Source organism: Carettochelys insculpta, chromosome 2 (assembly GCF_033958435.1).
Source record: "Carettochelys insculpta isolate YL-2023 chromosome 2, ASM3395843v1, whole genome shotgun sequence".
NCBI lineage: Eukaryota > Metazoa > Chordata > Testudines > Carettochelyidae > Carettochelys > Carettochelys insculpta.
The window spans coordinates 53231696-53253565 of record NC_134138.1 but is presented as its reverse complement, the minus strand read 5'-3'; the positions used below and the strand labels follow the sequence as shown (position 1 = coordinate 53253565).

The window sequence follows — 21870 nt, the reverse complement described above, 5'->3', positions numbered from 1 at the left end:
TTGTCCCTGGCTAATAGCCATTTATGGACCTAACCTGCAAAAATTTATCAAGCTCTTTTTTAAACCCTAATAGGCTGCGTCTACACGTGCACGCTACTTCGAAGTAGCGGCACCAACTTCGAAATAGCGCACGTCGCGTCTACACGCGTCGGGCGCTATTTCGAAGTTAACTTCGACGTTAGGCGGCGAAACGTCGAAGTCGCTAACCTCATGAGGAGATAGGAATAGCGCCCTACTTCGACGTTCAACGTCGAAGTAGGGACCGTGTAGACGATCCGCGTCCCGCAACGTTGAAATTGCTGGGTCCTCCATGGCGGCCATCAGCTGGGGGGTTGAGAGATGCTCTCTCTCCAGCCCCTGCGGGGCTCTATGGTCACCGTGGGCAGCAGCCCTTAGCCCAGGGCTTCTGGCTGCTTCTGCGGCAGCTGGGGATCTATGCTGCAGGCACAGGGTCTGCAACCAGTTGTCAGCTCTGTGTATCTTGTGTTGTTTAGTGCAACTGTGTCTGGGAGGGGCCCTTTAAGGGAGCGGCTTGCTGTTGAGTCCGCCCTGTGACCCTGTCTGCAGCTGTGCCTGGCATCCCTATTTCGATGTGTGCTACTTTGACGTGTAGACGTTCCCTCGCTGCACCTATTTCGATGTTGGGCTGAGCAACGTCAAAGTTGAACATCGACGTTGCCGGCCCTGGAGGACGTGTAGACGTTATTCATTGAAATAGCCTATTTCGATGTCGCAACATCGAAATAAGCTATTTCGATGTTGGCTGCACGTGTAGACGTAGCCATAGAGTCCTGGCCTTCACAGCCTCCTCGGGCAAGGAGTTCCACAGGTTGACTGTGCACTGTGTGAAGAAAAATTTCCTTTTATTAGTTTTGAACCTACTACCCATCAATTTCATTTGGTGTCCCCTAGTTCTTGTATTATGGGAAAAGGTAAATCATTTTTCTATATTCACTTTCTCCACACCATTCATGATTTTATATACCTCTATCATATCACCCCTCAATCGCCTCTTTTCCAAACTGAAAAGTCCCAGTCTCTCTATCCTCTCCCCATATGGGACCCGTTCCAAGCCCCTAATCATCTTAGTCGCCCTTTTCTGAACCTTTTCTAATGCCAATATATCTTTTTTGAGGTGAGGAGACCACATCTGCATGCAGTACTCAAGATGTGGGCGTACCATAGTTTTATATAGGGGAAGTATGATATCTTTTGTCTTATTATCTATCCCTTTTTTAATAATTCCTAACATCCTATTTGCCTTACTAACTGCCGCTGCACACTGCGTGGATGTCTTCAGAGAACTATCCACTATAACTGCAAGATCCCTTTCCTGATCTGTCGTAGCTAAATTTGACCCCATCATGTAGTATGTGTAATTTGGGTTATTTTTTCCAACATGCATTACCTTACACTTACCCACATTAAATTTCATTTGCCATTTTGCTGCCCAATCACTCAGTTTGCTGAGATCTTTTTGTAGTTCTTCACAATCCCTTTTGGTTTTGACTGTCCTGAACAACTTGGTGTCATCTGCAAACTTTGCCACCTCACTGCTTACCTCATTTTCTAGATCATTGATGAACAAGCTGAACAGGATCGGTCCCAGGACTGACCCCTGGGGAACACCACTAGTTACCCTCCTCCATTGTGAAAATTTACCATTTATTCCCACCCTTTGTTTTCTGTCTTTTAACCAATTCCCGATCCATGAAAGGATCTTTCCTCCTATCCCATGACCACCTAATTTACATAAAAGCCTTTGGTGTGGGACCGTGTCAAAGGCTTTCTGGAAATCTAGGTATATTATGTCCACTGGGTGCCCCTTGTCCGCATGTTTATTAACCCCTTCAAAGAATTCTAATAGATTAGTTAGACACGACTTCCCTCTGCAGAAACCATGCTGACTTTTGCCCAACAATTCGTGCTCTTCTACGTGCCTTGCAATTTTATTCTTTACTAGTGTTTCTACTAATTTGCCTGGTACTGATGTTAAACTTATTGGTCTATAATTGCCAGGGTCTCCTCTAGAGCCTTTTTTAAATATTGGCGTTATATTGGCTGTCTTCCAGTCATTTGGTACCAAAGTGGATTTAAAGGATAGGTTACAAACCACTGTTAATAACGCCGCAATTTCACATTTGAGTTCTTTCAGAACCCTTGGGTGAATACCGTCCGGTCCTGGAGACTTGTTACTATTCAGCTTATCAATTAACTCCAAAACCTCCTCTAATGTCACTTCAATCTGAGTGAGTTCCTCAGATTTGTCACCTAAAAAGGCTGGCTCAGATTTAGGAACCTCTGTAACATCCTCAGCCGTGAAGACTGAAGCAAAGAAATCATCTAATCGCTCCGCAATGGCACTGTCTTCCTTGATCACTCCTTTTATATCTTTATCGTCCAAGGGCCCCACTGCTTTTTTAGCGGGCTTCCTGCTTCTAATGTATTTAAAAAACATTTTACTATCGTTTTTTGAATTTTTGGCTAGCTGTTCCTCAAAATCTTTTTTGGCTTTTCTTACTACATTATGACACTTAATTTGGGAGTGTTTGTTCCTTTCTATTTTCCTCACTAGGATTTGACTTCCACTTTTTAAAAGCTGCCCTTTTCTCTCTCACTGCCTTTTTAACATGGCTGTTTAGCCATGGTGGTTCTTTGTTAGGTCTCTTACTGTGTTTTTTTATTTGGGGTATACATTTAAGTTGGGCCTCTAGTATGGTGTCTTTAAACAGTTTCCATGCAGCTTCCAGGGATTTTAGTTTAATTACTCTACCTTTTAGTTTCTGTTTAACGGCCAGAGATTCCATGGCATATTTTGATTCCTTTAAGATGTGTACTTCATTTGATTCTACATTTTCTTATTCACGTATAGTGCCACTCCCCCACCTGTTCTGTCCTTCTGATATATTTTATACCCCAGTATAATTTTGCCCCAGTCATTGTTCTCATGCCACAAGGTTTCTGTCATGCCTATTATATCAATATCCTCCTCTCATCCCAGGCACTCTAGTTCACCTGTTTTCTTATTTAGCCTTCTAGCATTTGTGTATATACACTTCAAAAACTTGTCACTATTTATTCATCTGCTGCATATAATGCCAAAGTTGTTTGTATCTTGTTTGTGTGTGTGTGTCAAAACTTCCAAAAAGTTGCAGGTGTTGGACAAATAAACCTTTCCAGATGTTAGATTCTTTGTCATGTGATTTGTTTGTTTCTTTTCTCATCCAGTCCATACTTTATCCTCTTCCATCCTCTGCTCCTGACTAAAACCTAGAAAATCTCTATCAATAGACGGTCCTCTAGGAGAAGTTTCTGTTCGATCCACGTGTTCCTCTGCACCAATCAGCTTTCCCTCATCTCTTAGTTTAAAAGCTGCTTGTTATAAAAGTATAATGAGGAAAATTTATTGGCCTATATTAAATATGTATATTGATATTATTTTAACAAAGGGGAGAGTGTCATGAGAAATATTAAATAGCTTTACTGATCTTTTGGAAAAAAAATCAAGAGGCAAAATTCCTGGTATAGTGCTACATCCATTTGATTGTATTTCAGACCTGTCTGCCAGCCAGAGGCAGATTAAGGTTTCCTGGAGCCCTGGCCTAGAGCAAATGGGGGGCCCCTCTACACCCTTTCCACCTGTGGTATGGACCCATTCAATCCCTTCCCCTGATAACCCCACCCCTTTCTGCTCCTTCCCTAGACTGCCCTGTTCCAACCAAGGCCTAACCATTTTGCAACCCCGCCCCCCAATTGTGGCCCTACAACCCATTTGCTCCTTTCTGCCCATCCCACTGCACCCCCAAGACTGGAAATCTCTGTTCCCATGTCACAGCCCAGGGGTACAACAGGGATTGTGAGCTCTTCCTGTCCTGGGACTACATTGGGGCCGGGAGCTGGGTGTTCTTGCACACACTCTGTGGGAGACCAGTATCACTGGGACTTCTTCTCTACCCAGTGCTTTGCTGGGGATGGGGTCAGACCACTCTGGGCATTCCTTGGCATCCTATGGCTTCTGCCAGGGAATAGGGTTGGGATGCTGGGGACTCCAAGACACACTCACTGAGCACTTCAGGGTTCTACCACCAAGCACTATATTTTTGGGGCCTCCGGTTGGCCCGGGCCACTTCTGCCGCCTGATGAAGAAATCTCTTGTTTTCCTCTTATTAAGGTAATTTGTTAAAAAATAAAATGTCTTGTGCAATGACTGCTTCTTTTATGTTGTATTAGTTTACTCCTGATGTAAAATATAGAAAGTAGGAAATATTTAAATAAAATTTATTAGTAGATAAGTACATATTTTGTATATGAATATATAAAAATAGAAGATGGTGTCTGTTAAGAAAATATGGTAAGTTTTCAGTGATAAGTAATGAGTGCTTAATTTTCTTGTTTAAACCTTTGAGAACTTTGCATTGTATTTCTTTGCCACAGCTGCTAGATTATTTTATTTGAGGTTTGTATTTGATTACTGTTTGATGGTTTTATTAATAATAAATGGACATACTTGATAACAAATATGACAAGTGTTCCCTTCCCATAATTACAACTTGTTAGAAAGATAATGTTGTCATGAAATAATAGAGGCCTGGTTTACTTTAGACTTTTGACGAAAGGATTGTAATTTTTGAATGAGATTATGCTGAGGAAGAAGAGGCAAAAGGTTCTGGAGGAACTCCAACCAAATAAATTATTTATAGTATCCTGAACTGCTGCTGTCCCACTGACACTATTGGAGCTCTTCTCCTGCCTGAAATGGGAGTAGGATCAGATACATAGTGTACTTTGTTGAAATGTTTTGGTGTGCCTGAGAAATTCTGCAACAGTGGATTATTGCAGGCTGTAGGGTGATACAGCGCATTTTGCCTAGGATCCTGTTTGGGAGTTTGTGGGAAGTGCAAACTTCTCCCAGTGGGGAACAGTACTTTTCATTAATATTGACTGTAAAGTCATCAACATGCCAGCCAAGGCAGATGTTCAGGAGAGTAGTCAAAAATAAATAAAAAAAAGATGGCTATTTTTGAAAGTTTCTAAAATGTTAAGTTTAGTTTTGCTTCACAATCAGGCCATTTTCCAAAGAAACATTTTTAGTTGAAAAATGGTTTACTAGTTCTAAAAGGCCTTGAAACATTCTCTGTGGAAGGTAATGGAGATAGAACCAAGCCCATATTTAGGATGTGAAAGCAAGTGTTAGATAACTACTTTAGATGTGGAGCATTATAAAACATTCCTCTTCCATGCATGTAAGAGAAGTACAACAAAAAGGGATCAGGTTGACTAACTTTTATTGTGCCTATAATAAAAAGCTCAGTTCCTCAGTGAAGTGAAAACATCCTTCCAGCTATTTATTGTGGCATTTTAGTTGACTTAAGTTTCTTTGCAGATTGCATCTTGTAATCTATGATCCTCTCCAAAATATTCATTTGAAAACCTGTTCTCATGGCCAAAACATTGCCTGGTCTTCATATACAGCAAATCACCCCATGTCTGCCAAATGAAAATAAAGAGTCTAATTCTCATTAAGGAACAACCAGGAGCATGAATCTGAGGAAGTCATAATGACTGCATCTTCACTAGGCCCCTCCTTTCGGAAGAGGCATGGTAATGAGCAAGTTGAGAAGATGCTAACGAGGCGCTATGCCTCATTAGCATAATGGCAGCCATACGCGATTTGAAAGTGCCTCTTTCGAATCGCATGCCGCCGGTGTAGACAGGGGCCTTTCGAAAGGACCCCCCCAGACTTCAAAAGCCCCTTCTTCCTATTTGGTTTTAAGAAGAAGGGGCTTTTGAAGTGTGGTGGGTCCTTTCAAAAGGCCCCCATCTATGCGGGTGGTGCGCGATTCGAAAGAGGCACTTTCAAATCATGTGTGGCTACTATTATGCTAATAAGCTGCTGCATATTCATTGCAGTGCCTCATTACCATCTTCCCAACTCACACATTACCATTCCCCATCTGAGAGAAAGGGGCTAGTATGTCCATGAGCATATATCTGTGATGAATACAGCAATCTTACCACACTTTAAAAACTGGTAAACAGAGACCAAAAGGGGTTCTGCCCTCACCTCCTTCACAAGATCATGGATGTCCTGCTTCAAGACAAAGAGGTCATAAAGTGCCCATACAGAGGGGCATTCACAACTTCTACCTGCTCTAAGGCAAGGTGGTGGTCAGAGTTCTTTGCAGCACCACAAAGGCGTGATATAAACACAAGCACTGGGGTATTAGAGGATGGTGTGGTGCTTTAGTTTGGGAAAAAGAACACCAGATTCATTATCACTTTGGTTAAGTCATTTGAGCTTAAATTCTCAAAGGCATTTACATATTTGAAATCAACAGAAATTGTCCCTAAGAACTTTTGAGAATCTGGGAATTAGTTTCTATGTAAAGTTCTCCCTTGTTTGATAGCAGTATTTAACTTTTTGTAGGTCTGTTGTGAGGATAAATATGTTGATGATTGAGCTATTCTCATACTATAGTACCAGGGGGTCACATAAGTACCCTTTGTGTAAGGGAGTAGGAGGAAAGCTGGGAAAGGCAGGGGTTAAACAGAGCCTGTTTGCCCAATCAGCCCCACCCCAGTTCACTTGCAGTTGGTATCAGGCTTGGAGGAGGTATAAAAGAAGAGAAGCCAGCCCAGTTTGGGGCTGACCAGCCAAGAGGCATGAACTGTTTCTGGTGCATGCAGGGCCGGAGTCTGAGCTGCCACCAGGTCAGCCATTGGAGGAAGGAGCATCTGACCCCTTTCACAGGCAGAAATGAGGAGGAACCCCAGAGAACCAACCCCCTGCAGAAGGGAAGCTAGACACTCAGGGCCATGCCCCAAAGTAAGACCACAGCCCTTGGGGTGGGCTGCAGACCTATATTCCAGGCCTCTAGGCTCCACAAGGGGCCTAGCCACTGGGTACCCTGCCGTTGGGGGAACTGCTTACACTTGCTATGCAGCTGACCATTGGATCAGTGACTGTGTGATTTAGGTGCATGTGTGATTGTTGTTTAAGCCCAAACCCGAAAGCATGAGTTCTGTGAACCTTTTAATAGGAGGGAGTATGCCAAGCCCCAAGTAAAGGGAATCTTTAGTAAGAATGCCTACATGACTTTTTTGTATTGATTTATTACTCCATTGTAGTTGGCTCCACCAACATGCCAAACATGTTCATCTTCTGTTTCTACTTTGGGATTTTGGACATTCAGGAATAAAGCCCCAAATCTTGTGAGTGGGCACATAGGACCTTTTGAAGGGCTGGACCTCAATGACTTTGAGGAGAACCCCATCAAAGATCAAGCTACAATTACTTGCGTGTTAACCTTATAAGTGAGCATGATACAAATGCAACATAATAGTTGAGTGACAACAGAAAATAGATCTTAACTTGCTAAAGAGCATCTGAAATTTCATTTGTAAATGAATTAGCGAGTAGTCTCAGAGAGGTGGTTAGCCTATGATAAAAGTCACTAGCTGGATGTTTACAACCCCTTCTCAGGTCACAATTTAGCTATGGTTCTGAGAGTAACAATATACACTCATTAAGCACTTCAGATAGTCAAACAACCTCTGAACTGATGCTTTCAATTTCGGCAATAAAACCCAAATTTACTTATCCCATGTATTTTTCATAATTTTTCTTTTTTTTAAAGCAGGGTGGTCTCAGTTTTTTTTAGCAAGCAGGTTGCAGGTGATATCAGGGGTTTATTGAGAACAGCACATAGATGATGCATTATTTTAGACTTCTTTAGGAGTTGATGTGGTTTTCCTTCCTTAAGTCAGAGATAAAAGACGTTCACATTTGAAATCTCTGAATCTTCAGGATCTCTGACTGAACAAAACTTTGAGGAAATTGAGAATATTTTTAATGGAAAATGTTAATGTTGCCAGGAATATACCAGAATTTGTGTGGTTGATATCCTGAACTGGACAAAAAAAGTTGGATACACAATTCTCTGTTTTAATGCTCTGACTTTTGGAAACCAGACAAAACTTGCAAAGTACAGTATACTGAGCCATAAGTAAAACAGATAAGTGGAGCTACAGAAGAAATATTGGCTACCCGTATATCCATGGCTCCAATGATCAATCATGCTTTTGCAGCGTTTTTTTTTTCTTTTTTTGAAGCAGTACTTAGGGTAATAAGTCTGGGCTTGTATCAGAGTGCCAGAATGTGACTGCGTTCATTACTGCAATATAATTCTAACCGTATGAAGAAGTTTTATGAATGGTATGAAAATATGTTAGGTAGAAAGAACATCAGTGCAGAAAGTACTGCATCTGTACCATTTATATAGGCTGGTAGAACTGAGCAAATAATTTCAAACTAAGAATTTACTCCATTAATTTAGCTTCTTTATTGGTTCACTTGAAGATTGTGATACCCAGTTTTTTGATTATTTTAGAGTATTTTAGATTTTGAATTGGTTGCATAATATTTATTGTAAGCATTTGATACTCAGTATTTAAACTTACAGGCTACGTCTACACTAGCCCAAAACTTCGAAATGGCCATGCAAATGGCCATTTTCAAGATTACTAATGAAACGGTGAAATAGATATTCAGCACCTCATTAGCATGCCGGTGGCCACGGCACTTCGAAATTGCAACAGCTCACTGCCGCGCGGCTCGTCCAGACAGGGGTCCTTTTCGAAAGGATCCCACCAACTTTGAAATCCCCTTATTCCTATCTGCTGTATTTCAGCACTTCATTAATAATCTTTGAAATGCCCATTTGTGTGGCCATTTCGAAGTTTTGGGCTAGTGTAGACATGGCAACACTGTCTAGGTTAGCTTTAATTGGCCACATAAGTCACATGGTACTCTTTTGTATGTGATAAGCATAGCTCCTGTAATTAAGGAGAGGGATTGAGGAAACCACTGGGGATTTGAAATTTTTGAGGAGTTGCAATAGAAATTTAGGGATTTTTAAAAACAGACATTTTGCTTTTTGGTTCACTAATGCATCAGTATTATAAATAAAATGTTGATTTTTTTTCAATTAAGATTTATTAAGTAAGATTCAAATTCAGTTTTCTCTCATAACATTCAGACAAGGTTGGCGTGTGTGCATTCAGAGTCCTTGCTGCATACAGACCAGTCCCATCATTCTCTGGTCATTTAAAGCCTGATTCTGAAGCATTTAAGTCATGACAGTTTTGCTGTTGACTTGAATGGGAACAGGATTAATCTGAATGTGAGCCTTTGATTCTTTTATGCCAGTGCTTCTGGAGACAAGATTGTAAACTCTAGCCCTCTGCTATCTGAACAAGCAACATTTCATCCCATGTGAAATGTACCTGTTCTTGGACAAACACTCAACCATGCCAATTTGAAATTTACTTTCCACAGGCTAAAGTACTGTGACATGTGGGGGAATCAAACACAAAAAGGGATGCAAGCATGTCAAAGTGAACTAATAATTACATTCAAGTGAATGCTCTGAAGAAGTTGTTTCTCAGTCTTCTTTCTGCTCTGGTGGGCATGGACCCTAATGTTTATACGCTTCTGGATCCATAAGCCTCAATGTGTTTATGGTTGAAAGAATAGTAAGGTGTTGCAGTTTAGCATGAACATAGCACTGAAAGTAGAGAACAGTGATGAGACCATTGGATACCAAAAACATTTGCTGTTGAAGTGTTATTTTTGAATGTAAAGACAAAAAAATAGAATAGAAGATTGGAAATCATGCAATCTATACTTCTAAGATTATTCTATTTCATAGTATTGCAATAACACTAAAAATTCCAGTTTGCTGTAATTATTGAAGCCTATTGACCCAGTCCCCCCTTAATTTACACTGAAAAATGTGCCCCTTTGAAGACTATTGTACAAACATGTAAAGAAAAGTTATCTTTGTTATACAACAGTGTTACAACCATTGTTTGTAAAAGGGAAGCTTAGAAGGATTTAAAAAGGATTATGTAAAACAGATTTGCTTGGCAGGGAATAAATACGTTATCTGTCTTATCTATAAAGATAGATAGCTGCTCTTCTACTTCTTGGTGCTGAGCTTCTGTAAGATTCTGAGCAGCGCCTAATTATGATGATTTACATCATCTGAGGATCAGTCCCCTTAACTCTATTTCACCTTCCATGGACAGTTTCTCACACTCCCCGATCTGTCTTCTTTGAACATAGGATATATTCATAAAGCAGGAGAGTTAATTCTTAGGAATAATGCTTCTTTTCATACAAAGGGTGTTTACAAAAAAAGCTGAAACAAATTAAAGTTCATTACCATACTATTCAGCTGTACTATTGCCTTCCCTAACTGCCACATGATTGCGTGTTTAATGCATCATGCATCAGTTGATGCCAATGGCTATGCCTTGGCTCTGCTTTCAGCAAGTAATATAAAACAAGAACTCAGACACATTAGGAGTGACTAAATCAGAAACAGAGGTTTGGAAATTATTCAAAATTAAGTGGTTGCACATAAATTAACCTTTAAATTAATTTTTACCCCATTTTACTGATAGAGGGAAAATTAAGTCTATTTTTTTCTTTTTCCTTTTTTTTTAAAGCTTATCAGAGGAAGTTGTTTTGGGACTCTGGAAGCAGCCCCACCAAAACTGCCACACTTCCTGCTCTCCATCATTACAGAAGAAAACTGTGAAATTCTGAAAATTTCTTCCAGAGATTATTTGAGAATAAAAGAGGTAAATCTGTGATATTAGAATTTGAGGAACCTTCTAAGGCAATTATTTTAACTTCTAATCTTAGTGTTGTATTAAGTAAGATCTGTTTAATTTGACCATTTAACTTGGAAATACTCTAAATTAAAAATGTTTTCAGATTTTTGAAAGTCTCAGTTATAAACCTTGAGGAATAAGGGTACAGCTACACTGCCTCTTCTGCCATGTCAGTAGGCCTCTACTCATAGGCCTTGTCTTCAACAGTGAGGCTACATCTACACAAAAGGGTTTTTCCAGCAAAACTGGGCTTTTGTCTGGAAAAACCTGTGGAGCATCTACGTGGAAAATGTGCTTTGTCAACAGTTTTTGTTGACAAAACTCAGCACATCTGCCGGCAGCGTTATACCTCACCCCATTCAGATGTAATGCCTCTCTCAACAGTATTCTGTTGAGAAAACAGCCATGTAGACGCTTTGGGATCCCTTTTTTGACAGACAGGGCTTCTGGTTCACCCTGTTTGTAGAGCTTCCAGTAAGCCATTCTGTCAAGAGAGGGCCAGGAAGTCTGACTGCTCCCTGTAGAAGGGCAGATAACTCTTTCAATCTGCTGCTTTTATGTGTAGACGCAACCTGTCAACGTAAGTTTTGACAGGAAATCCCTTCTGACGGTCACTTCCGTCCACAGATACGTCTCACGTAGACATAGCCTGAGTGTATTTTCCTCTGCAGAACAAGGTGGAAGGACCAAATCTGTCAGTCTGAAGAAGAAAGTTGTCTTATAGTACTGTAAAGAAATGAAAAGCTCAAAGTCGTTCATTCTCCTATCAGTTTCAACAAGAGCTTCCAACACAACCAAAAGTCCAGCAGCAGTTGGTAATATAATCGGAGTCATGTAGATAAAATATTGTAAGCATAATTCAGTGTGGTCATTTGAGAAGCATCAGATTAGAGAAATCTTTCTGGCCAAGCATGAACACTGCCACTGAAAATAAGGAAGCTATTTGTGAAATCTGCTATAAATATGGGAAAGAGAATACAAAATAATAGCTAAAGCCACTAAAGATAGGCTCTGAATTATTTTAATTAAAGGGATTATCTCTTATTAGCAGGTAATATTCATCTGTTTATAAAAATGGAGCTGTTCTACAACACATCAAATAATAATGCAATAGCATGTTGAAAATCAAGTTTGCTTACTATGGATTCCAGACAAGTAAAGAGCCAGAAATTACTATAGTTCATGCGTAGTTCACTTGGGAAATTCTCTTTTATAACTGTTTAGAGTTTACCACATACATCTCTTTCCATGCACAACCAAACAGATTAATGGAAAAGGCCTTACAAACTGCAAAAGATCCATCAAAATCCTCACAGTCCTCCCCAGGTTTATCATCAATGAGACTGTGCAATGACAACTGCTCAAGAGGCTCACAGAACAGATTGGGGGCAGAAAATTCAGAACCAACTTCTTCAAGCAGTGTCTGACTACTATTAACACAGGAGCAGTTCCTGACTCCCTGTCTGTCCAAGACACTATGACCATCATCGCCCTCATTTACTGTCAACCTGCTGGGTTGCTTTCTACTGGAACTGAATGAGTGTTGGCATGGTACTGCGGGTTATCATCAAAATGCTTCAACAAATTTATACTTTAATTCATCTCCTCTTCCCCTTGTACAGTTGGATGTGACAGGTCAGCTCTTCCAAAATAGACGTTAATATTTGTGGTGACAATCTTCTTTGTCTTTTTCTCTGATCAGAAATCCTTTTACGAAATGGTCTGTGGCTGATTTTCAAGATGGAAGTTAATTGACATTTTAAGGGACTATCTTGTAGTGCAGGTCACAAATGCTGTACATCAGCCATTTTACATTGATGTACATCTATCTAACTTTACACATAGGCTTGGAAATAGGATCCTTAGAAACTGTTGGAGGAGATGCATTTCAAGTTTCTCTGTCGATAGCAGATCTGTACATGACACCAACAATCGAAGGAGGTTTGAAAGTACTTTCATTGGTGAAAGACATTGGATATGTTTCTGCTTGGTTACTTGCAGGAGTTTCATCTGAGGTAAAAGTTGTGTAGATTGAGCAGGAAAAGGAAGGGAAGGTAGGACAATTGTACAAGGTACCTGAATTCAGGTGCCCCCTTCAAGCATCTCTAATGTCCTTGTAAAGTGAAATGGTAGAGGTGGGCTCCAGCAAACACAAACTGGGGCCCAAATTTCTGTTGATGGGCCTGTGCATTTTAGTGGCTATTATGACTGCGCCTCGTTGCTGGATGGTCTGAACTGGGATAAACTGGCTGGTCTGGTAGCTTACAAAAATGATGTGGGAATAAAAACATTGAACTCCAAATGTGGTGGCCCTAATTCTCTGGGCTGTGCAAGTTAGTGAACAAGCTAAGGATAGGGACAAAGACTACTTTATACCACTCTTACATTCCCCCCCATTTCTGTCCTCCTCTTTCTGTCAGGGTCTGGGACCAGTGGGCAATCAGTCTGACCCACATCATAAATTAGAGCTGTGACTGAGCTGGTTTAAATTGTGACTGGCTACAACAGTATGGACAGGACACAGTGACAGGCGGGGATCACTGACAAACAGTATCACTGTAGGCATGTTCCTCCTACCTGGCACTGATCAACTGTTGAAAAATGTGGTATTAGGCTAGAGGGACCCTTTGTCTGACCCAGTATGGCTGTTCTTATATTCCCCCTCCAGACATGGCCCAACACATCATTTGTATCGGGCTCTGAAGAGTGTGGCTTTGACAAGTTATACAACACTGAAGGATACCTCCTAGCTGGTGGAATTTTCATATGACCATGTAAGCCAGTATTATGCTGTATTTTTCCCACTAGAGTAGAAAAAGAAGATAGAGCAGGTACAAAGGTATGGCCTGGTATCTGGTTCACTTGTAGTATTGAGGTTGTTCAAATCATAATGTTACCCAGCAAGTAACAGATGTGAATACCTCTTTGCTTGACAGCTGGAAATATGACTGCTGCAGCCTCTGTCAGTACCTTTTCTGGTTTGGTTAAGCAAACTGTAGAATGTTTCTGGATGTGAGAGCACCTGAGTCATTTTATATAAGGGCTGATCAAGAGGCTTGTTTAAGCTTCTCTAAGGTCAGAAGTGGTTCAGCTCCTGGAGCTTGCTATGAGTATGTCTTAGGCATCTTGTCTTGATATTAATTTTTTTGCTCCATTTGTTTAGGCCCTTCAGGTTTGGAATAACTTTATATAAATTAGATAATGTCTAGAAAAAATTAATAGGCTCCTTGATGATAACCTGACTTTTGGACTAAATAGATACCTTTACTAGCCAGTAAGTGGACTGGAGCAAGCTGTGATTATTTGAAAGAAGGACCCTGGAACTCTATTTCTACAACTATTTCCTTCTAATCAAGGAAAACAGCATATTGAGCAAAGGAGCTGCTGAACTTCCAAGACATAGAGGATGCATTTTTAAACTGAAGGGGAAGATCAAGCTGTTCCACTGATCATGTTGGCAGTCTGTATTTTTCATCCACGTTAACTTGAAATTTTTCTTGCCATGAAAAAGAATTTCGTAAAAGTTACCTGCTAAAAAGCGGAGTGAATAATGGAGAGATCTAAAAGTATTTATGTACGTATTATTTGCTGAAATATAACAACATATGTTCTGTGCTTTGGCTTACCTCTTTCTTATCTTAGAATATAATCCTTGGAATGCTATACGAAGCTGGGAAGTGATGGGTGTGACTCTAGAGTGTTGTAAATAACAGAAAGTCGTGTTTACAAGATCTGGGTGTTAAGCCATGATAATGAAGTGTGGCGAAATATTGTATAAAGAGTACATGATAATACTGTGACTGGGGCCCAAGTCTAGTTAAACTCAAATTGGAAACACATTTTTAAGGCATTGTTTTGTTGCTTCTCAAATCATCTGTTTTTGATTTGCTAAGAAGCAGCTTTATACTTCAAAGAATCAGTGCCTCTGTGTTGAGGCTGACAAGATTGACTTCTGAGTTTGATTTATGCAGTAGAGACAGGATCTTGGAATAAGATTTTATTCCCCCCATCCCCATACAAAAATCACAAGTGATTCATCTTTTGCTAAAGTTCACAATTAGGAAAAAGAATATCTAACCATTTCTTTTTCAAGATATAATTACAAAATATTTATATTTTGCTCTAATATCACAAAATCTACCTAGGGATAATTTCATGCTTCTCCAAATTTGCTTTCTTTATGGATTTTTAATATCCAAATGCTGTTTTTCTCTGACTTTCTCCATTTATATTTTTCTTTTACATATTTTATCATTACAGTTGAACATGTATCTGTCTTTCAGGAAATAGCTAAGCGTGAACACATAGCCAAGGAAGAATTAATTCATGGCTGTCCATATTATCGCGACTGGCCTATGCTATATGTATTTCAGTTAATGTCTCACTTGAAATGGAGGCAATTTCCTGCAGGCTATGGTTAGTTTCAGTTTGTTTATTCACTTATAAATTCACAATGCAAATTATTTCTTGTTCAGATAGAGCAAAGTAATAAATTACACATAATTAAGGAAGATTCCTATAAGGGCTTGTTTCCTTAAATTATTTTGCCGTCATTTCTCAAACCAAAGCTATTTAAAGCTTCATATAGACACAAATTTAGTAGGATCATCTGTTGTTCATATTAAAACTGAATGATAAAACCTTTTAACCAGCCATTTAATATGTAGTGAATTATATCTATAATCTGCATTAAAATGAAAAATTAATGACTATTGGAAACTCTTTATTAATTAATTGTTATAATTTGCTTATTATCCCACTCATTGCATTGGGTGGTGCCCAGTATGATGGATCAGAATCTATTAGAGTGTGCATTCAGACTCGGTTATTTTAGTTGAGCCATGATGATTATGAAAAGGAGTAAAAATCCTTATAGTCTATGCAGTAAAATCACATTAGAAATCTTCTCCTTTCCATTTGATTTATATAATTATGTTTTTGGCTGATTCTGTTGAGAAAATGTTTTTGAAAGACTTGTATAAATTGTTAGAACATTCAATAAGCAAGAATAGCTTAGATAAATATTACAGCTATTACTAATCGGTGTCATTGTTCACAAGGGACTTTTTCGGAGTAACAATATGCCTTTGGTGGTATTTAAAATCTGTTGTGTTGTGTATACAGCACAGTAGGTGTGCTTCATAGAGCACGCCACTGGCAATTTGCCAGGAATATCGTACCTACTTTGTGCGTGCAGATTGTGGCAGACTGCTGCCTGTAGGCTTCAGAGACCTGATAGAAAGCAGGATGATGGATGATGGTCTAATGCTTTTCTGTTCCCTGAGTAAGCCCAAATTAGGGTGGGCAGCTGGGGCCTCATCAGGGGTAAGCCACAGTTAAGTCTAATTAGCACCCACGGCCGGCTGAGGCCCCTGGACTTCCTATAAAAAACTCCCCACTAGGCAGCAGGGAGGAAGTAGTTGGAAGGTGCATAGGGGAGAAGGCCAGACCAGAACAGAGCAGCACAAAAGGGTACCACCGGGAAGTGGTAGGCAAAGTGGCCCAGGGGGAGGTCACTATATTGGGGCAGGGGCAAAAGCCCTATTGGCTACTCTTGTCCTCTTACAGACCCTGGGCTGGAGTCCAGAGTACAGGGAGGGTCTGGACTCCCCCTACCCTTCCCCAGATGGTTACTTTGCTGAAGCAGGCAAATGCCTGCAAGAGGGCCAGCTTTACACCCATCCTGGATTTGCCTATGATGAGAATGGCTTGCTAAGCAGAGACCCCTGCCTCTTGAAAGACCTGGGTAATTAAGGGGCCACTGTGAGTCTCTGAGGCACAACAGGTAAACGCAAGGAAGAGCAGGGACCCATGAGGGGCTGACAGGGGAAACTGTCACAAGATGTATGGATCGTTGAGGCTGTCAGTCTCAACATATCATTCTCCAGCTTGACCTTCAACAATGTTAATACTGTATACCATGGCATATGGCATCCCAGGGTTGCACATTTACATCAGAGTTGGGGATAGCTGACAGTTGTATCATGGAGTTCCATGGCTTGTGTTTGTCCCCCATGTTGCACTCCAGAAAGTGGGATGTTAAGAAGGAGGAAATGTTCATTTATTTGGAAATGTGATTTACTAGGTCACAATATTATGACTTCCACATCAGGTGACTACCTAGATCTTTGTAGTCATGTTACTGTCAGAAACTTGAAGCTCTGCTTGCGAAGAGGCATAATTACAAAACATGAAACTCTAGGATCAGGAGAAGGTTGCCCAGCTACGTCTACCACAATGAGGGAATGAATTAATGGGGTGTTTTAAAAGAGGATGGGAACACCCTTGTGACTATGCTACAAGCAAAATAATAGTTTGGCTTCATTCATAAAAATCAGTTTTCTTTTTCCATTTTCAGGCCAAATCTCTACTACTTTAGTAAATGTTTTTGTTATCCCTCCCGTCTGCCACCTCAAAGATGTATGTCCTCTAGCCAAGCATGGCTATCTAATTGCCTTCAGAGCCCAAGGTTGCCATTTGACAGTAATGTACTATGCAAACCTAGTGCCGATGCAGAATACTCACCCTCTTGTGCTTGGGGATCTGCCCGCAAAGGCTACATTTACACTAGCATTCAAATTTTGAAAGAGGCATGCAAATGAAGGAAATTGTGACTCATTTGCATTTTTGATTTACATATGTAGCACCTCATTTAAATATTCTTCTTTTGAAAGAAGAAAAGCAGTGTTGACATGGCTCTTTCGAAAGTGATCACCATAGTTGAAAGAACTCTTCTTCCTATTTTTTTTTAGAAGAAGGGTTCTTTCAAAGATGGGTTCACTTTTGAAAGAGCCATGTCTCCACTGCTTTTCTTCTTTCAAAAGAAAAATAGGCAAATGAGATGCCTGATATGTAAATCTGTGGCTTATTTGCATTTTAATATGCTTCATTTGCATGCCTCTTTCGAAAGAGGCATGCTAGTGTAGACATAACCAAAATCAGTGTCTTTTGCTTTTTGTTAAAATGTACGCTGTAAAATTATGAGGTATCACAAGGGAATCATAATCGCAGTACGTGACCTTTCATTCTGGATGATTCCTATTAAGTCTCAGTGGGGGATATTTCCTGTTGTTAGCACAATGTACGTGCCTTTCACATTGGTCCTGTATCCCCTGTGCATGCAAAAGCCTGCACTTCTGCATGCAAAGTAGGTGATACATTGTGCAAATGGGCAACTACTCAGTTTTCATGTACAAATTGAGGGTTTTCTGCAAGCCCTAGAGTTATATCTGTGGTTTATTTGGTGTATCCCATTGTACCAGAACAAGTGGTCCAACATATTAGTTAAATATAAAGTAGTCATCATGATTTAATAAGAACTGGGACACAGGCCAGCACAATTTAAATGTGTTTGTGGCTGGGATACAGAGTTTGGCCTTCATCTTGCTCTGTTCTATTGCTAACCTAATTTCCACCCCCCTTTCTGCTGTCTGTGTGCATCTGCCTCCTAACAGACTGCAGTGACTTATTGCTTGACAATTTCTTTAGATAAAATTATAAGTATAGATATTTGATTATTTTTCCTGCATTAAACATCTTGGCCCTTTTATATAAAATAACACTTTATGGAGGTGCAGAAAACTGATTTATGTAAGGACATGTACCAAATATGCATCACACCTAATGGCTATGTCTACACTTGCCTCCTTCTTCAAAGGAAGCAAGGTAATCAGGGTGAAGGGAGATGACTAATGAAGTGATGTGATGTGCATGAAGCATTAGGCAAATGCTCCCTCACAGCAGCTTCAAAGTGTTAAGCTTCAAATTGCTGTCATGCTGTGTAGCCGTGGGCACTTTGAAATGCCCACGCTACTTCAGAGTGCCTTTACTCCTCCGGAGTAAAGGCACTCTGAAGTAGCGCGGACACTTCAAAGTGCCTGCGGCTACACAGCAAGCCAGCACTTCAAAGTTTAACACTTCGAAGCTGCTGGGGTTGGGGGTGGGGGAATTTGCCTAAGAAAATGGTGCATGTTCAAAGTGCCTGGGGCTACACAGCATGCCAGCAGTTTGAAGTTTGACACTTTGAAGCTGCTGTGGGGGAGCATTTTCCTAATGAAGTGCTGCATGTGCATTGCAACACTCATTAATAATCTCCCATCACCATGATTATCTTGCCCCCTTCGAAGAAGGTGGCAAGTGTAGACATAGCCAATATTAGCATTTAGGTTTGATTCCAGTTAGGGCAATACTTGCTGCCTTCTGCTAAGCCTGATTTGAGACTCCAAAATTATGTCTAGATGGGCTGCTGCTGCCAGCAGAGTCATGCAAATGGGGGTGCTTAACAATACAAATGGATGCTCATTATGTGGTCATGTGCCTCATTTGCATACTCTTGAGATCACTGTTCCAGCAGAAGCTTCTGTCATCACAAAACAAGCCATGTAGATGGGATTCTGTCAGCAACCCATAAGGCTGTGCCCCCTTGTTGGCAGCCCCTTATTTCTCATTTTTTTTCAGGAATAAGGGGCTGCCGCCAAGGGGGGTGTTCACCACCAGAACACATCTACATGGCTTGTTTTGTGCCGTCAGAAGCCTCTGCCATGACAGCAATCTGGTGTGAGTATGCAAATAAGTCATGTGACTATGCAAATGAGTATCCATTTGCATTGTTGAGTGCCCTCATTTGCATGATGCTGCCAGCAGCAGCACCCTGTCTAGACGTAGCCTTAGAGTACACACACACAAAAAATATTGGGGATGGTAGATATGTGACCAAAAAACGGACACAGAATACAAGCCTTGAGCAGCTCTGAAGAAGACTGACTAATTTAAGCAACCGATTCAAAATATTTTGAAACTTAGGGCTCAAATGTAGGTTGGTTTGTCTTTGGTAGTCAGCCACAAGACAAATAAATTGTGTTGTAAGCAGCCTCACCTGTACATCTTTCAGACAAGAACCTAAAAATTGAAGAGTATCAGAGGGGTAGCTGAGCTGGTCTGTATCTTCAAAAACAACAAGAAAAAAGAATAAATGTACACAAATCAGATGTTAGGATTGGTAACATACAAAAACCTGTAGGAGAACACTTCAATCTCGCTGGACACTCAGTAACAGATTTAAAAGTAGCTACCCTGCAATAAAACTTCAAAAACAGACTCCAAAGAGGAATTGCAGAGCTGCCATTCATTTGCAAATTGACACCATCAACTCAGGATTGAACAGAGACTGGCAGTGGTTGACCAATGACAAAAGCAGTTGCTCCTCTCTTGACGTTCACACTTCCACTTTAGCTACTGATAATGGGCCACATGCTCTGTGACTGAAAAGACCTTGTTAACTCTGGCCCTCACCTTGAATGAGACTCCTTCCTTTCCATACGACCATATATTTAAACCCTGCTCTGAACCTCCCCCCCAAACACTCATGCATTTGACAAAGTGGGTCTTTGCCCATAAAAGCTTGTGCTACAAAATATCTGTTAGTCTATAAGTTGACACAGGACTTCTAAAAGTTGAAGAGTTCACCTTGTCATTCCATTGAAGTAAATGGGAGCTTTGCAATGATTTCAGTGAGGCCAAGCTTTCACATTGAAACTCTATCTGCTATCATATTTTCTAAGAAGAGGTGTTCACTTCAATGTCACTGTATAAAATGTCCTTCTTCCTGCTGTGGTACAGTTCGCAGTTTGACAGCTGGCTGCTGTCCTCATCCACAGAGATCTTTTGCAATTTAGTATTGATCTGTCTGTCCTCTAGTATGGTACTTTGGTGTGAAAGTTGCTATATAAATGTAAAATATTATTGCAGTACACTCAACTTAATTGGGACAGCTGTTTTATTGGTATTCTCCCAGATATCTACTCTAGTCTAATTATAGCAGATTTTTCATGACTACTACTTAATTGGCACATATTAGCATATATACTGCACAATGGGTATATATCTAGTGTCGAGTAGTTAAATGGTGTTGGAAAAGGTGAACATTTAAGATATGGGGTGAAATCCTAGCCCCACTCAAGCAAAAACTTTACCTCATTTACTTCAATAGTGTCAATGTCTTTTAAAAGAGAATTCTGTCACATTAAACGGTGAGGGTGGTGGTTTCTGGAGGAATCTGGCAAAAACAGAATTCGCAAGTCCCATTGGTATATGTACTCGCCCTCTGCCTAAAGCCAGGTAACTATGTTTCAGACCATTAAAAAAAAGATCTATGTATCTCAGAGAGCTGGAAAGGACCTTGAGAGGTCATCTGTTCCCATCCCCTGCCCTCACAACAGGAGCCATCACCATCGCTAAGATAGTTTTTTAGTCCAACCTGCCCCAGACCCTTGAAAGATCCCCTAAGGATTGGGTTCACAATCCTGGGTTTACAAGGGCAGTGCTCTAACCACTGAGCTATCCCACCTCCTTTATGCCCCCTCATTAATGCAGCTTTAAGATAATGCCATTAAGCCCTCCCCATTTCAGCTTCATGTTGACCTGACTCTACCAGTGTTCCCATGCTCATCATCTTCTCACCACAAGTTGACTCTGTGTTCTCTTCTATCCTGTTCTCTGTGAATGCGACAGCCTCTCTGAGCTCTGTTGCAGGGTTCCTAGCCTGCCTCTTAAATATCCATTTCTGCTGTGCTGCCTGAAGTGAATCCAGCTGTCTTATGTGAACATTCCTGATCTCTTGCTCCTTTAAATTCAGTCTACATGTTGGTTTGTTCTGAGTGAATTCCTCATAGTGAAGACTCTCCTACTCTGAATGCCTAGAAGAACACCTACCATACAGTCAAGCCCTTAAGTATAATCACATTTGCTATCATCCTACTGACAGGGACCAAAAACTACAAGAACTTTACCAAATATTCATAAACGTGAATCACCCACCAGGAGAAATAAAGAAACAAATCGACAGGCCCAGACGAATACCCAGAGACCAACTACTCCAAGATCGGCCCAAAAAAGCCAAGAACAGAACACCACTGGTCATTACCTACAGCCCCTAACTCAAACCACTGCAAAGCATTATTAAAGACCTACAACCTAACCTTAATCAGGATGCCACACTCCAGAAGGCCCTAGGTGACAGGCCTGTTCTCTCCTTCAGACAACCTCCCAACCTTATGAGGATTCTCACCAACAACCACAGTCTACACCGCAGGAACACCAGTCCTGGAACTCTTCCTTGCAACATGGTTCATTGCCAACTTTGTCCACATATCTATTCTGGCGATACCATCACTGGACTTAACCGGGTTATTC

General features: G+C 40.6%; 1 protein-coding gene across 1 annotated transcript in view; it reads left to right on the top strand.

Annotated features, from left to right (window-relative positions):
• The window catches only part of CNBD1 (cyclic nucleotide binding domain containing 1), a 350612-nt gene that overhangs the window by 226971 nt on the left and 101771 nt on the right, over positions 1-21870 (top strand). Inside the window, exons 6-7 of the mRNA XM_074985440.1 lie at positions 10513-10647; positions 14964-15096. Coding sequence (XP_074841541.1) covers positions 10513-10647; positions 14964-15096 — 268 coding nt within the window. The remainder of the gene's footprint in view (positions 1-10512; positions 10648-14963; positions 15097-21870) is intronic.